General features: G+C 32.9%; 2 protein-coding genes across 3 annotated transcripts in view; one reads left to right on the top strand and one right to left on the bottom strand.

Moving 5' to 3' along the window:
- cnc (NFE2 like bZIP transcription factor cap-n-collar) overlaps positions 1-10,663 on the bottom strand; it is a gene marked incomplete at its 5' end in the record, with an annotated part of 49,141 nt that extends 38,478 nt beyond the window's left edge. Inside the window, 2 exon segments of one of the 2 annotated variants that reach the window (XM_033484207.2) lie at positions 9,628-9,852; positions 10,420-10,663. In XM_033484207.2, coding sequence (XP_033340098.2) covers positions 9,628-9,852; positions 10,420-10,663 — 469 coding nt within the window. 2 annotated transcript variants of the gene reach the window in all.
- On the top strand, positions 5,525-9,532 carry vas (ATP-dependent RNA helicase vasa). Its single transcript, XM_033484210.2, has 4 exons — positions 5,525-5,728; positions 6,697-6,762; positions 6,846-8,801; positions 8,906-9,532. The coding sequence occupies exons 2-4, from the start codon at positions 6,706-6,708 to the stop codon at positions 8,984-8,986; spliced, it is 2,094 nt and encodes a 697-aa protein (XP_033340101.2). The 5' UTR covers positions 5,525-5,728; positions 6,697-6,705; the 3' UTR covers positions 8,987-9,532.
- Positions 10,664-18,816: the final 8,153 nt, after the last annotated feature.

Here is an 18,816-nt window from a genome sequence, read left to right as displayed (position 1 = left end):
ATTTGATTAATAGTCGAGACAGTTTTTATTACTATAGGTAGAGGATCGAAATATAAATATATATAAATAGAGGATCGAAAAATCTGTGTTTGTTAAACATTTTTATAATTTTGTAATGTAAAACGTATTTCAAAATGAATGGATATGAATTTGATAAATAATATATATTTTCATTTAATAAAATACATTATGTTCCTCTTATCAGATCTTGCGATTTAGTAATCAAAACGTGGCGATATGGAGAGTAATAATCGATAAGATTTGAAAATTATTTTCACTGCACAGTGCTCGCTTCTGCATTACCGACAGCGACAGTGAACTCACTATACATGTACTGATCTCAGCCACGAGGTGGTAGAAGTGACTGAGGAATTCGAAAAGCAGCTTCAAATAAATTGCAAAATTTTGTTAAAAAGCAAATATTGTTTAAAAGGCGTTTTGCTCTCTTTACATGTCGTTTAACCATGTGAAGTTAAACAATGTAACGTTACATTTGTCAAAGTCTGCGCAATCATTGTATTGTTGGAGTAGACACACAAAAAGTTCTTTTAAAATTGAATTTATGAAAAACTGCGGTTAATGAAAAAAAAACAACATTTGGATTCACGTATAGCGCATTAAAATCTAATATGAATCGTCTATTGGTCTTCGAAATACAAGAAAAAATTAAAATTTGTCGGTTAATGTAATTGACACATGATCGAAATTATCAATAATTGTAAAAGCTACTGTATCAACGCATTAAGTTTATTATATATAATTTAAAAAGATCAATTTTTACTAGTAAGTAATGATCTAGAGTTGATCGAAATTATCAATAATTGTAAAAGCTACTGTATCAATGCATTAAGTTTATTATATATAATTTAAAGAGATCAATTTTTACTAGTAAGTAATGATCTAGAATTGATCAAAATTATCAATAATTCTAAAAGCTACTGTATCAACGCATTAAGTTTATTATATATAATTTTAAAAAACCAATTTTTACTAGTAAGTAATGATCTAGAGTTGATCGAAATTATCAATAATTCTAAAAGCTACTGTATCAACGCATTAAGTTTATTATATATAATTTAAAAAAGTCAATTTTTACTAGTAAGTAATGATCTAGAGTTGATCGAAATTATCAATAATTGTAAAAGCTACTGTATCGACGCATTAAGTTTATTATATATAATTTAAAAAAATCAATTTTTACTAGTAAGTAATGATCTAGAGTTGATCGAAATTATCAATAATTGTAAAAGCTACTGTATCAATGCATTAAGTTTATTATATATAATTTAAAAAAGTCAATTTTTACTAGTAAGTGATGATCTAGAGTTGATCGAAATTATCAATAATTGTAAAAGCTACTGTATCAATGCATTAAGTTTATTATATATAATTTTAAAAAATCAATTTTTACTAGTAAGTAATGATCTAGAGTTGGTACTGTTGCCGCCTGCAGTCGATTGTGAACATCATCCGGCTGGTACCTTTGCCGGATGTGGTCATCGGATCTCGTTCGCATGAAATTAACTTATCTGATTCGAGTAATATACTTAAGCGAATATGTCGGAATGACGATTTTTCTTTTTTACAGTAAAGCAGAACGTTCGTTTTCTGATTTTCTGCTTATATAAATCAACGATGAAGGACGCATTTTCAATTAAAATTCTTATAAGCATAAATCGTATTGAATCACTGTTTGTATGAACTGCATTGTAGTACAGTGTTCATTGGGAATGTCTGTATCCAAATAAATTCTGCATTTTTTCGTATCTCGATGGATTACTGTTGCACGTACAAACTATTTCTATAAATATTTTCTGTATTGTATTATTTGAAACAATATAAAAAAAATATATAAAATATGAAATAATATAAAATAGAGAACAGTATGTCCACAGCCATGATTATAACACTCGTGTGTTATATTATAACACTTATTTCTATAAATACTTTCTGTATTGTATTATTTGAAATAATATAAAAAAAAAATATAAAATATGAAATAATATAAAATAGAGAACAGTATATCCACAGCCATGATTAGAACACTCGCGTGTTATATTATAACAATTATTTCTATAAATACTTTCTGTATTGTATTATATTTGAAATAATATAAAAAAAAAATATAAAATATGAAATAATATAAAATAGAGAACAGTATATCCACAGCTATGATTATAACACTCACGTGTTATATTATAACACTCCTCTACCTGGTTTATGTTTATCTATTGTTTTGTATCGCGTCTACTCTAATTACACCGCTAATAGTGTATCCCGTCATTGATTACTGTAATTGAGCTATAGTTGCTTCTGCTCAGTTTTATCATGTTAAGTACATCTGGATTAGGTTTACACAACAAATTATATACATATACGTATATGTATACAGTGCGAAAAAAATCTTTGAAAACAATTAATTAAATATATTTTGAAATATCCGCAGAAACCATTTGAAATATAAAAATGTATTTATCGAAAACATTTTATATATAACAGAAACATATAAGAGCAGAAAACAATATTTAAAATAGTATCTACAGATTGTTCATCGTCGCTTTTCGTTATAGTACCAAGAATTTGTTTCATTGCTGTTGGAACCGAACGCGTAAACGTGAATGAAACAAGTTAAAAAAAATCTCGTAAACCGTGGGAAAGCGTGTAAATACGAATCGTGAAGAAGAATTCCATGTAAAAAAAAAAAAGCAAGGCTCAGAGGAATTTCGACCCATGTAGTCTTTTGTCTGTGACTTCCGCGAGTACGTAAACTGTCTAACAGACATTTGCCAGATGATTCCCAATAAGAAAGTAGAAAGTGGGAGAGAGGTTGAAAAGCTGCACGCGCGTAGAGAAAAGGTCGAAAACGTTTTTCCGTCTTCGGAGCCTTCCTTGTCATAAATCTTGTGCACAAGTGGCCGAAAATCCCCGCGGAAAAAAACGTTACCTCCTAATTCTCCGCGGTTCTCGAATTTCCCGAATGCAAACGCAAACCCTTTGTGCAGAGATTTTAGACAAATAGAAACGACGATACTTTTGTGATTTAGAAGTTTCGACTCACCTAATTCTAGAAGCTAATTTCAGAAAACAAAAAGCACTGCCAAATTCGTAATGTTATAAAAGGATAAAAAAAATGTTAAAAAGGATATTTTCATTGTAATTATCATTTCCGAATGGGCTTTCTCGAATTTTTACCTTATGAGCATTACTTTCTTTAAGAGCAATGATTTAAGAATATTTGAAATAAGAAATATTTCACTAAAATTAAATATAGTTCTATTCAACGAATTTCATATATTAAAAATGACTTATCGTTATATTAGCTATTTCAGTAACTAGATCTGATCCTCCGTTTATTTTTACAACGTGTAAAACGAGAAAATATTCCAGAAAAATGTGTATTTGCAGTCTTGTAGATAATAGTTTACTGAACTGTTGGAATTGTACGAATGGTATATTAACAAAATGAAATTCGTTTCCTAAAAAGGCGAACAGCACGGATATTTATAATATAATATAATATAATATAATATAATATAATATAATATAATATAATATAATATAATATAATATAATATAATATAATATAATATAATATAATATAATATAATATAATATAATATAATATAATATAATATAATATAATATAATATAATATAATATAATATAATATAATATAATATAATATAATATAATATAATATAATATAATATAATATAATATAACATAATATAATATAATATAATAATATAATATTTATAATATAAAATAGAAGACAATGTATTTAGTGCCATCGAAATTTCAAAAAACTGTTAAGCCTCTTAAGGAGACAGGACAACACCTCTAACAGCTTCTTTATCTAATGTTTAGTGGAACCGTAAGTGCTCGAGCAGCAAACATAAACCAGACCTTCGTCTCTGCTGTAAAGAAGATCCGCCAACCTTTGGCTTGTTTCATTGCTTTCACGTGGTCCACAGAAGTTTTGCTAGACATTGACTTAGCCTGGCCATTCTGGGATTTTTCTTTTATGACCCTCCATATAATATTTAATGAGCAAACGAATATAACTTTTTACCGATAGATGTAAAGTCTACATATTTTCTCGTATTTTGTTCAATATTTGCAATACTTTCTCATTTTCAATCTCACGTGATATAAATATATACATTGCAACGATATAGTTTACACACACGTAATGTAAATAGTATTTTTTCGTTGATCATTACACTAATCTGTGGTTATAATGTTATAATAATATATATAATAATAATAATTATATTATTAAAAATGTAATTTAGGTAAATATATCTTGTAAATATATGATTCCCTAATTTTGCAAACGTAAAAATCGGATTAAGATGAAAAAAATACATTGTTTACTATGAAAACTCGCTCTTTGTCCGTGTGGAATGTACATTTGTGTACATGTATGTAATATAATTTTAGCTGTTACACGAAAAATTTTATTTCATTTTGTTATTCGATATTTATTATATCTATTATCTAATGCAATTGAGAGATATTAATGAAAACATTACAAAAATGAGTAAAATAATAACGGTCAAATATTATATAATTGAAAAAGTGGAGAAAATTCGAGATGGGAAATGAACATATGTAAATAAAATATTAATAAACGAATGGTACAAAAATTAGCAGTTAATAATTTATAAGATGCACGGAATTGACGAAAGTAATATTTGTGACTACAATCTGTAAACCTTCGTTATGATTAGTAGACGCAAAGACTCTGAGAATGTGACCTTGGTTTTTGTCTGGAGCAATTTTTTCAAGTTATTTTATATGTACACAATAGTTCTACTGAAAGCTACGGACAAATATTGTATGTATACACACGTTCGACAAAAATTCGTTTAGCAACTTGTCAAGAATAACTAACAATTGTAACATATATGTATGTATACAAACATATACGTACATACATATGTATATATATACTAATATAATATAAATAATAATATAAATAATATATAATTATATATTATTTATATCATATTAGTTATTGCACACAAAATGCCAAATTATTGATTACGTTACTAAATAAATGGTTGCTGTTTGTTAAATTTGATTTATATATTAATAACGAATAAATATCGTAGTAATATAAATATAGATATAATAATAATAATAGAGAAGAGTAATACACTTTCTTAATATTCAACCTAATAAATAATATGTCTACAATAGAATAAATATTTCATCCACACACCTACGAAATAGGTCGTGTTTTGTTTTCACAATTATTCTAAGTTATCCGTGAAACGTGAGAAATATTAATTTATAGTTATAATATTATTTAAATAAATGCATTCGATTGAAGATAATTATTGATTTTTCATTCAAGTACATAAAAACTTTTAATAAAACACAAATGTATGTCGACGGAGGGCTACGGAATATATTGATACGATACTGCGCACAGTACGCAGTAAGCGACGCGCATGCGCCCTCCAGTAAAACTCGATAGCCGAAGCTGATTCGCAACTGTCGTATATTTCAAGTTGGCTAGTCTGCAGTTCTTTGTTCGCAGATAGAGGCGACGGTGACGGTTAGATTCGTCAGCAGTTTTCAACGTGCTGTTAGGCAGTTTCATTCGTCTCTCGACCTCGACAGTGAACAGAGATACACACACACAGTTTAACGTGTTAATTTGTCAGACCAATTCGAACCAGTTGCCTTTGTTCATATTTTTTTTTGATAACAATTAAAGGTAAGTACTGTGAAATGTGTGCTTATTTTGATCATTATCGTTCGGCCATATTTGCCGGTAATCGCAATGTTTTATTTTATCGATATGCACGTGCATACCCTAGAGTACATGTTAAACTACCGAAGAAGGAAAGATTCAATTCGTTCTATGTCATTTGTTGTTACTGTAACGAAATATTACATATAATATACAGATTATTGTTGTGCGTAAAATCAACGTCGATACTTCTAGGAATGTGGGAACATTTTATGTAATATGTGTTCGAAGATAAACTCTAAATATTGCTAGGTCAAAGAAAAACCATAGACAAAACTGTTTTGCGAACTTCTGTTATTTCGTGCTGAATTTCTCGGAAACGTGACTGACGCTTATGTAAATGTACTTCGATGTATGTTTATACTGTACACATCGTTCGTAAAAAAAAAGCTGCACGTTAAATTAAGCTATTTTATCTTTAACATACCGATAGTTCAATGGTCTGGATATTCTTTATATGGTAAAATGATTAAATACTGTGCTGGAAATCTTTTCGTCCATATACATATATATATAAATATATGTATAGATTTGTTACGTGTATTAACATAACTTATTTAGATCTGTGGAAATGAAATTAAAAATGCATAGAAGAATAAATAGATAAATGCATAGAAGAATAAATGCATAGAATAAAAAGAATCGAGTGTGTATATAGTAAATTTTTGTAAAAAATAGTGGTATTCGAACCAAAAAGCTTAACTTACAACTTTTGAAAAGTACATTTTTTGGGCAGATGTCGCGTAAAAATTTGATTGTGTACATGTACATGTACTTTACAATATTTCCATTAATTGTCCATTACATTATAAATGTTAATCTATGAATGTATATTGTGTTTAAATACTTCTGTAATTATCTTTTTTTACATATTTCTATTTGAATTATTTGTATCAGAAAGCATATAGTTTATAATAGAGTTATATTTACAGATTATAATTATGGATGACGATTGGGATCATGATGCTACGCAAATTTCTACCTCAGATTCGAATAATGTAAGCATACATTATTTTGTCAATTTAAATAACGTAATAATTGCAAATGATATTTGAATTTGTTTGAATTATTTTTAATGCAGTTCGATGACGGTGGACGTAGCTATGGAAAAGGACGAGGATTCATAATAAAAAATAATAACAACGATGAGTGGAGACCAGGTAGCAAAAGCTACGACGAAGAAAGTACCAACCATGATCACTCAAATGATGACAATAATTACGATAACATTGGTAGTTACGAAAGATCTGACAGAGGCGGAGGTAGAGGAGATGGTTATAGAGAAAGATTAAAGGGTAGAGGCGGCAGGGAAGGATTTAAAAGTCGAAATAGAGATGATGATGATAAAAATGGTAGCAGTGGTGGATATGGAGGCCACAACAGAGACTATAATAACGACGACGGAAATAGTGGTAGCAGAGGTGGATACAGAGGCCGTAACAGGGACGATGATAATGATGGAAATAACGGTAGTAGAGGTGGATACAGAGGCCATAATAGGGATGATGATGACGGAAATAATGGTGGTAGGGGGGGATATAGAGGCCGTAACAGGGATGACGATGGTGGAAACAGTCGTGGCAGAGGTGGATTCAGAGTACGTTATAGAGACAATGGTGATGAAAGTGGTGGTGGTGGTGGTGGCTATAATGAAGAACCTCAGAGACCAAAAGAAAATTACATTCCACCAGAATTAGCTTCTGATGATTCTTTGTTTGAAAATGGTGTGGCCGTTGGCATTAATTTTGATAAGTATGACAACATCAAAGTTAAAGTAACTGGAGATAATCCACCTAACGAAATACATGATTTTGAATCAGCTGGTCTTAGAAGCATAGTACTTGATAATATCAGAAAATCAGGATACACAAAACCAACTCCGGTGCAGAAACATGCTTTACCTATAATAATGGAAGGTCGTGATTTGATGGCGTGTGCACAGACGGGTTCAGGAAAAACTGCTGCATTTGCAATTCCTATTATTAACACATTATTAGAGAAGCCTACCGACTTAGTTGTATCCTCATTTCATTGTGAACCACAAGTTGTTATAATATCGCCTACCCGCGAGCTTACTATACAAATTTGGCAACAAGTTGTTAAATTTTCATTACATTCAATCTTGAAGACTGTTGTTGCATATGGTGGAACCTCTGTTCAACATCAAAGTGGGAAACTTTCCGGAGGTTGTCACATTCTCGTTGCAACACCTGGAAGATTATTAGATTTTCTAGACAGAGGAAAAATTAAATTTTCTTCGGTCAGATTCCTTGTATTGGACGAAGCAGATCGTATGTTGGACATGGGATTTCTACCTTGCGTAGAAAGAATTGTGGACCATGCAACAATGGTTCCTTTGGAGGAGAGACAAACATTAATGTTCTCTGCTACCTTTCCAGATGATGTACAAGGCTTGGCAAAGAGATTTTTAAACAATTATGTGTTTCTCGCAGTTGGCATCGTAGGTGGGGCATGTTCAGATGTTGAACAAAAGTTTTATGAAGTTGAGAAGAGGAAAAAGAAAGAAGTGCTGAAAGATGTTTTGGAGAAAGAGAATGATGCTGGGACATTGGGTGGTACTCTAGTATTTGTAGAGATGAAGAAGAAGGCTGATTTTATAGCAGTATTTCTATCTGAAAACAATTATCCCACTACTAGTATACACGGTGACAGATTGCAAAGTCAACGGGAAGAAGCGTTGGCTGATTTCAAAAGAGGAAAAATGTCTATTCTAGTAGCTACAGCAGTTGCTGCTAGGGGCTTGGATATTAAAAATGTTTCTCATGTTATAAACTACGACTTGCCAAAAACAGTTGACGAATATGTTCATCGAATCGGTAGAACAGGTCGCGTGGGCAACCGCGGAAGATCAACATCGTTCTTCGATGCCGACCAGGATGAACCTATTCGAAATGACCTTGTGAGGATATTGAAACAGGCGAATCAACCTATTCCAGAGTGGATGATTTCAGGAAATTCGAAACGAAACTTTACGCCTGGTAGAGGAAATCAATTCGGTGGAGAAGATATCAGAGATGTAAGTGAATTTTGATAGTAATTAGACTGATCCGATGTTAATAATAGTAACTATCTATTAAAATTGTGATGAATGATCACTATTTGTATTTTTCTTGTTTACAGTTCGAACCAAACAGTGAACAGTATGGCGAAGAAGCATACACACCTGCTCCGTCAGCCAACGAACCAGAAGAATGCTGGTAGATAACTATTTCTTTCACCTATACGTTTTTGTTATGACATCAGAACAACGATACTACGCGATTTTTTCATTCGTTTCACTGCAATCAGAGATACAGAGTAGCTCTTTTCCTAATTACGTTTATACAAGTAGACTTGTATGTATCATGTAACAGGTTTTAGTTGAATTTTTATTTTCTTTATTATTTGTTCCGACAATAGCCAGTGACGTATTTGACATTAAAGCATAGAGACTGTACCGTGTACCTCTTTAGAAGTAGATTAAGTACAAAATAACGGGACAATGTTACCTTTGTTGATGCGGCGAGTTTAATTTTAAGAGACATTACATAATTTACGGAAATCTCATTTAGTCTGCATTCAAAGATGCGGTATTATTATTATTATTACAGTACTTCTCCATCGATCGTACAAACGTTAGTTTTTAAGAAGTTATAAAAAGATGATAAAGTATCGTAGAAAGCATATATTATTTTATAAAGTAATACTCTATAATATTATGTTAAGTGTTTTATACGTTCCTTTTTGTAATAAAATATTAAAACAGAACTACTTTTTTTCAAATACCTACTACAAGTCAGTTCTTAATTTCTTTAATCGATTATAAAATTTTGCGAAGAAGGTAAAAATATATTTGTACATACCGTCGTTCATGGCCATGTCCATCAGATGCAAGTCCTCATCGTTAAGTAGGGATGAAAGAAAACCGTCGGTGGTTTGATTAATCGAGTCTGAGGTTGGTGTGTGATAGTACATCATATCTCCGGGTTCAGATTTATATGTAGCTCCGCTTTCTGCGCCCATCGGTTCACTACTGTTTGTCAAATTCATTGATGTTGCCACGGCTGAACCCAGGTTCGATGATCCACCTGTGGCAGTGAGTATTTTAGTTCCAAATGATTGGATCGCAGATAATACGTTTTACACTTATATTGATTATAAGACATATTAAAAAATTAGACATAAATTTGTATCGAATTTAATTTAAAAGAATTAGGCGGTTGCTCAGGATAGCACGAAAAACATGTAATAATTATTTCAATTGCGAATGCTAATCGAGGTTCATAGGATAGAATTGTTATATATATAATATCAAATATAATATTATATATAATAATATATATATATATATATAACAATTCTATCCTATGAATATATAATATTATATATAAAATTTATATATAATATCAAAAGTATAAAAAATTTTAAACTGCTTTATTATGAGATTATGACGTAATTACTGAGCTTAAGACCTATTCAACAATCTGAAAATAACGAAAAATATGATTCTGAGAAACGTTTTTCCGTATTTGACGTCGACATTTTTTTCATATTATGAAAAATAAATAAAATGTTCCCCAAGTAAATTAAGTTACGTTGTTCGCTCACTATTTCTTCATACAACAATTGTACAATTAATCTGGTCGTGTACTCACCCACATTATGGTAGGGGCTCGTGGAATTAAGATCACCCACGGGTGGTGCCAAAGTGGCATTATGAAGCAGTACGTTACGCTGCGCCTCATAATGACTGTGACTTATACCGTGGCCAGGGTACCCAGGATGTGCAGGATGCGCAGGATGTGCAAAATGGTCTGGTGCACCGGGTAGTGACAGAAGAGATGCCAAATCTTGCCACCGTTGTTCCATGCTCATTGCACGCACGAATGGCATGCGACCCTGAAACATAACGAACAACAGTAGAAACTAATAATCATTTTTCTTTTAATATTAACCCTCGAATTGAGAACATTTTCACAGCTATATAATTGTCGCTATTTATGATTATTGTCAGCTTTATTCGTCAACTTTTCGAAACATATTTTTTTCAGTTACTTGACGCAGATCTATTAATCTCTTGTTAGTCTCAGAGCAACAGCAATTTATTAATTAGGAGACGATGTAAATACACTGGGGTCATTATTAATATTTATATTATTATTAATAATAAATAATATAATAATAATAATAAATAATAATTATATTATTATTAATAATAAATAATATAATAATAATAATAAATAATAATTATATTATTATTAATAATAAATAATAATAATTATATTATTATTAATAATAAATAATAATAATTATATTATTATTAATAATAAATAATAATAATTATATTATTATTAATATTTTAACCGATAATCGCAGGCCGAGGGTTAATTGTATCTCACTGCTCCCTAAATTTTCTAAGACAGTCGTCATTCTCTCTAAAGTCACATAAACATTGTGTACCGATGTTTTTGCTATAATAGACATTTGTGCTTAAATTGTTATACCTACTTTACCTTTCTGTACAAATCAGCGTCTGAAATTCCGATGGACTGAATATTTATATTTTCAGAGGCGGATCGAAACGAAAGTGGAATTAAATAAAGTTTCGTGTACTTGGTTAATAATTGCCGTTGAATCGAAGTAAGACAGAATGTTTGATATCGTATCACGAATTCTTGTTTTTCAAATTATAAACAATGATACGATTCAATTGAAAGAAGATTGCTTTCGACCTTATCGCGACTCATAGAAAACAAGATACTTCGCAGATTTGACGAAAAAGACAGAATTATAAAAAGATGATAACGTGCTATCTTATCTACTAATTTTTTTTTTTCTTCACACGTAGGTGTACACTCGATGGATTTTATAGTAATAGCTATCTATTGTTAGGGAACTCAAGCGTGATCACTTGATGTCATATATTTTCACTGTATGCATGCGTTGAGTTAAATGATTTATACTAGGTGTCTGATAATAAATGGGATTAGATATTGCTTCGTGAAAAGATTAAAAAATATTATAGTCCGTTCGTAATGAAAGGCTCAATATAATCCAGTGATTACATCGATGAAAAATTAATTATGAATAAACTGCAGGTTTGATCAATTTATGACAAAAGTGTGCAAAATAGCAATGATATTTAAACGATTTGCAAACGTTATTGTGTTCCTGTCAACTTATCAAAATTATTAAGGAAAGAAATAAATGACTGTGTATAGTTCCTGCATCTTACAATTAACGTTATAATTATAATATAATATATAATATTGTTGCACCATTTCGTGAATTTCGTGGCGTTATCGATTTCGAAATAAGCGGGTTCAAAGGTCGAGCAAAGCAAAAAAGCACCGCTACATTGTTATAGGGCCAAGCGTCTGCCTGTTTACGGAGGAATCCCGTGGCTATCTCGAACCTGTCAAATGTCAACTAGCGGATGTTCGGATTCCAAGAGACAGAAACCCCTGCTGGTTGCATAGGCGTTGCCCGCCCGTAAAGGCCGTCCCGATATTAATGACTTTTGGTGTCTCGTGTCAAAAGTATTTTGTGCCACGAATAACGGACGCGCATCGATTACGATCGCGAATGCCGAGTTTCGAATGAAATTATGGAAATCATGGGCCGATAAAAATGCTCACGCTGATACGACGCTGTGAACCGTTCCTCCAATGACGCGGTGATATAACGTTAATCGTATGGTAGAGGTTGAGTTCTCAAATTTTAGAGGACGTATGAACAAATTCAGATTGCAATGCACAGAGAATTATGCACGTCCATTTCGTGATTACATGTTACGGATAGCAAAACGATCTTTCATCGACGGCGTAGTTCGAGTAGTATATTTTGACGGCTTCGCGAATTTTATGAGACATTGGCAGTAGCATTGTGTTCAAATTCATATGCATAAAATGCACTTTGTTATATAAAACAGAAATACCATAAGTCAGAAAAATTATTTTACATTTACGGTTATATATATAAAATGGCTTCGAGTGCAAAGGGTTAATTATCTCCTTGCCATACTTCGACGAGTCCGAGAAAGGAAATTGTAGAGGGCGGTAAAAAAGAAAATTTGAATTATTATTATTATTATTATTATCGAAGACGGAAGATCTCGAGAAGTTTTCGATTTTCTGTTCATACAGTTGTTCTTTCTCTCGAATTTCAAAGTCGTTCACATTAGAATCACCAAGCATGATCGATTTGCATCACTCTTTATAGATAACAAGATAAATATTATTCTCTAGTTGTCGTAGTTATTTTCAATATAAATAAAACTTAGAGACATCGAAATTCAATATAAATAAAATTCAGAGACATCGAAATTCAATGTAAATAAAATTTAGAGACATCGAAATTCAATATAAATAAAATTCAGAGACATCGAAATTCAATATAAATAAAATTCAGAAACATCGAAATTCAATATAAATACAATTCAGAGACATCGAAATTCAATATAAATAAAATTTAGAGACATCGAAATTCAATATAAATAAAATTTAGAGACATCGAAATTCAATATAAATAAAACTTGGAGATATCGAAATTCAATATAAATACAATTCAGAGACATCGAAGTTCAATATAAATGAAATTTAGAGACATCGAAATTCAATATAAATAAAATTCAGAGACATCGAAATTCAATATAAATAAAATTTAGAGACATCGAAATTCAATATAAATAAAATTTAGACACATCGAAATTCAATATAAATAAAATTCAGAGACATCGAAATTCAATATAAATAAAATTTAGAGACATCGAAGTTCAATGTAAATAAAATTTAGACACATCGAAATTCAATATAAATAAAATTTAGACACATCGAAGTTCAATATAAATAAAATTCAGAGACATTAAAACCATAGAGACATCGAAAAAAATGCGCCGAGTAGAACGGTGTTAAGGCGAAGCACGTCGGTGGACGTGGTTAAAAAAGCCAAGAAACGCGACTGCGAAGTGACACAGCGGTCCGGAGGGTTAAAGAAGTGTATCAATCGGAATGTTTGCCGAGTGTCGGTCGGCCGGCCGAATTAGGCACGAGTCATCAAATAATAACGTGCAATAAAATGTGGGAGGTTTATCGGAAGGAGGCGAGAAGAGCGGCCGCCGCGCGTAAGTGTGGTAGTAAGCCGGTGGCGCTTAATGCGCGCTGGTATTGTCGCTAATGCGTTTGGTCGCAAGAAGAAGATGAATAGGGAAGATGGCGGGGCAGCCGCGTGGATCCGCCGCGATTGTTGTTCGGCCAGCATCAATCAGCCGGGCCCCGGCGCAATCTGTCGAGCGCGAACCTTTAAGGTGATTCTTGCTTGTCAGCGCATCTGTCGGCCGTAAGTCGCGAAATGTAGGACGAGACGTTTGTTCCGCGGCGATTTGTCCTGTTCCGAGCGTGCGTTTTCTAATAGCGCGGCTTTACCACGCTCGTCCTGTTTCGACGGGACAACGCTCATCATCGAATCTCCCTCCGCAGAAAAACCGGGCCGCGTTTACACCGTTTCTAAGAACGACGGCAGAGCGTTGTTTAGTTTTCCAGATCCCCGGACGCCCGGTCCCGGACCGCCACTTACTGCGTTCGCTAACATTTTCTCCTTTTAACCTTTTAGGCCCGACGCGCCACTATAGCGGCTTTCGCGGATGTCGTCTCTCTGGACGACGCGCCGCTATAGTTGGCTTGCTCTGGTGGCTCACTCGATCATCGTTTGAACCAAATAATCGTCTTCGTATGCATTGTTTCGCGCTTCTTTTGTCTTCGCATCGATTTACAACAGTCTACAGGATGTCCCAAAAATGTCTCGGAATTCGGAAGTGGCGGGTTCCTCGGATCATTTGAAGCAACTTCTTCCTTTATAAAAATGTTCTCCGAGGCACCGTTAACGAGTTATTAACGAACGAACAGTGACCAATAAGAATCGAGTACGGCTGACGCGAGGCGGCCCGGTCAACCAGCGCGCGAAGCCCAGTTCCGCTCATTGGCTCGGTCGCCACGCGCCAGCCGAGCTCGCCTCTCATTGGTCACTGTTTTTCGTCGGTAACTCGTTAACGGTGCCTCGGAGAACATTTTTGTAAAGGAAAAAGTTGCCTCGAATGGCCCGAGGAACCCGCCACTTTCGGATTGCGAGACATTTTTGGGACATCCTGTATACGAAGCTTGCGAATTACAGTAATTTCTCTCTAATTCGCGCTCGGATCGCGCACAAAAATGAACAATTTGGGAAGAGCAGATACGGTTATTCGAGTCTATAGTTACCGATTGTCAACAACTATGAAAACAAGCCGCGAGCCTCGAATAATAATCATATCTCTCTATTTTTATGCGCAATCTGAGCACGAATTAGGGAGAAATTACCGTAACGCTTTGTTACACAGAAATGTATAAACTAAAATAGATACTTCATTATTTCGCCGAGTTTCAGTATTTCAGTGATCACTTTTCTTTGGAATTTCCGTGTCTTAACTAAGCAAATCCGTGTAATTTCCATTGCAGAAATTGTACAAAATGATCATTAAAGTGTTTACAAGGATAGTTACAAGGGTATCTGATAGATCTGCCGTCTTGCGACTTTCCTATCGGTCATTCCGTTCTTCTGCCGAAACTTCGCGCGTCATCATTCCCAAGGGTCCGAGGAGCTTCTTTTCTCACGGCCGAGCAGGGAGGTAATAAGGTATAAGGTAAAAGTACAGTAAATTCTCCCCAATTGACCCTCAGCTTGTTCACGAAAATGGACAATTCCGGAAGAGAAGACGCGATTATTCGATATGCCTCGCGGCACGTTTTTATAGTCGCCGATTGTCAACAACTATGAAAACGAGCTGCAAAGCTCGAATAATCGTGTCTCCTCTTCCCAAATCGTCTAGTTTCGTTCCCAAGCCGAGGGTCAATTAGGGAGAATTTATTGTACTCATTTTGATGTTCGCTTTAACGATTTTCCATATTCTGAATATTATGAATATTACGAATATTATGTCGATTTATATCTACATTACGAACAAGATTATTAGAGACTTGCATCTCGGATCTGTAGATTCAATTTTTCAGTTTATCGTATTTCTTGCAAAAACGCATCAATAAGTATTTTCTAGAACTGTATTCTCATCGAATTCGGTTTCGAAGGTCTAACGAACAACGTTACTATATTCGAGTACTATATATTACGTTATGTTTGTTTTTGATCTCGTATCTAAGTCAAGTCGATATTTATGTCACGATCATCCGCGAGAGGATAAATAATGTTTATAAAGTATTCCCATTGAATATTGTTGCGCCGACATTCTGCGACCAGGATCAAGTCTTTCGAGATCTTCCCGGCACGAAACCAGTCGTTCGTTCAAATTCCCGTTCCCGGAGATGTTCACGACAGGAGGTCATCCCTTAGCACTTCACCGAGAGGACTGCGCATTTCTGCATTATTGAGCTGTTGCAGTGATTTGCCACAGCTGTGAAATCAAGATCTATCCCTAGCGACCGCTTGCGTCAAGGTTGTAGCCAGCGAGTGCATTCGCATTTGTTACTCCGTTGACGTTCAAGTTCACGCTAGATTATTGATGTCACAACTGTCGGGTACCTACTAGAAATTATAACAATTTATATATATATATATATATATATATATATATATATATATAAAATCACTATATATCACTATATATATATATAAAATATATAAAATATATAAATATATATAAATAATATATATAAATATATATATATATAATATATATAAATATATAAAATATATAATATATATAAATATATAAAATATATAATATATATAAATATATAAAATATATAAAATCACTATATATCACTATATATATATATATATATATATATATATATATATATATATAAATATATAAAATATATAAAATCACTATATATCACTATATATATATATATATATATATATATATAAATCACTATATATCACTATATATATATATATATATATATATAGTGATATATAGTGATTGATCCGCGATCTAATAATTACGAAGCAAATAAACCGTGCCGGTGGTACCATTTCGGCGCCATTTTAAAAAAACTGAAATAACATTTGACCTATTCGAACCATTTGAACTATATTCTTGGGTGTTAAAAGGCAGCAAACCAACTAATAGCATTGTGCTTATTTAACCAAGAATTAAGTACGAAAATTCTTGGATGACATATCTTAATTTGACGAATTTATATTGTCGCTTTTCCTTGACCGTTGCATTCAATTTGTCCAGTTGCTAACCATTCACGGATAATAAAAAATAACATAATAATAATAATAATAATAATAATTTTATAACATAACATTCACGGATATCATAAAAATGGGAGTGAGACACATCCATAACTGAAATCGGCAATTGCTCTTAGTTGCCAATCCAATATATTCTTTCGAAGATGTCCTTCAAGGTTTTCTATTTTGCGATTATTGAGATTCTATGGACGTTTTTGCAAGAAATGACGAAACAATCGTATTCACGAAAGCACAAAATATAATATGACATCATCGCAGATTATAATATTTATCTTGTGACCTATAAATCTCCCCTAAATCTCCCCTAGTTGCCAACCCAATATTATGCCGGCGTCAAACAAAAGAATCATATCCAAGATCCGCGGACGGCATAGTGTTAATAAACCGTGAAGGCATCATTTCTTCTCGGCAGCAATTTGTCGAAATTTCTGCCGGGGACAAATTGGCACTCGCAACACGGATCCAGTCTGCTCATAGGTTTAACGTAAATTTGTCTCTCTGGTTAATGTAAACAGTATCGCGTGTGAAGGGAAACGGTGGATATAGAACGCGGTAGACTTTTTCTCTTTTTATAGTCCGTTACGAACCGGGAGATCGAGCCGCGGGCATCCTTCAATATTTTGATTCACAACTTTCGTGACGGAAACAAGCTTTACCGGCAGTCACGTACGAAAACACGAGCCACGCCACGAGGTGGAAAGTAGGCAAGCGATCGAGTGACGTTTGGTTAAACGACGTTGTCAGGCATCAAACCAAGCCGGGTTTGATCATTGTCACGCGGGATTCGATCCGAATCGGCTACACTAGTCGAGATTCCAGAAAAAAAAAAAAAATAAAAAGAATCACGTGGACTCACAAAGGAACACTATATCTTCGGATGGCGCGGGTTTCCCACGGTTACCGTGCGTCCATCCACTTTATCCGAGCATAAGCTGAGAAAGCAAGATAGGGATAATTAACACTATGCCGTCCGCGCAGATCTCTTGGATATGATTCTTTTGTTTGACACCGGCGTAATAGCTTGGAATTTTTAGGCCTGTGACGTAGAGGCCAATATTTCGATTCTCCTAAAATGACATCTCGGGAAATAGATAATACAGTCGTATTCAACGATTGACCTAAACGAAACTTTCGTATAAGATTGATAGAATAAGAGAGGCTTACCATATCCCCCCCCCCCCGCTCCCAAATCTATAACACATACAAATTTTAAAATATTCAGTCTATTTTCCTGATATTATATATATAAAATTATATATTATATATATATATATAATATTATTATATATATAATATTATTATATATATAATATAGATATAGATATTATATATATAAAATATTATAAAATATTATAGATATTATATATATAAAATTTTCAGTTTATTCCTGATATTTTCTGTATTCTCTGAATTCGAGCTCGTAATCAAAGAGAATCCCTAAAAATCAATTTCAGGCAGATCTGGGTAAAAATATTGGAAAAAATACTGGAAACAGTTAGTGAAATATTCTCGTGTGTATGAAATAATATTTCAAGATTTCGAGTCGTAGAGATAAGTAACACGCATTGAAAATAGATATTTATATTGTAATAAGGAAAGAATTATTCATTGAAAGCTAAGAGATTATTAATTGAAACGGTATTCTCTGAAGATGCGCTGAAAATAATTGTTTTTGAAATAGTATTTCATGCGTCCAAATTTCTATTATTTACAATTCTATTTCTTAACGATTGATATTCGTGAAAGAAAATAATAAACCTTATAGAAAAAGTACAAACAAGCGAACAGTTTGCAGA

This window comes from Megalopta genalis, chromosome 13 (genome assembly GCF_051020955.1).
Source record: "Megalopta genalis isolate 19385.01 chromosome 13, iyMegGena1_principal, whole genome shotgun sequence".
Taxonomy (NCBI): domain Eukaryota; kingdom Metazoa; phylum Arthropoda; class Insecta; order Hymenoptera; family Halictidae; genus Megalopta; species Megalopta genalis.
The sequence above is the reverse complement of the archived record's forward strand: the minus strand, read 5'-3'. Positions and strand labels throughout refer to the sequence as shown.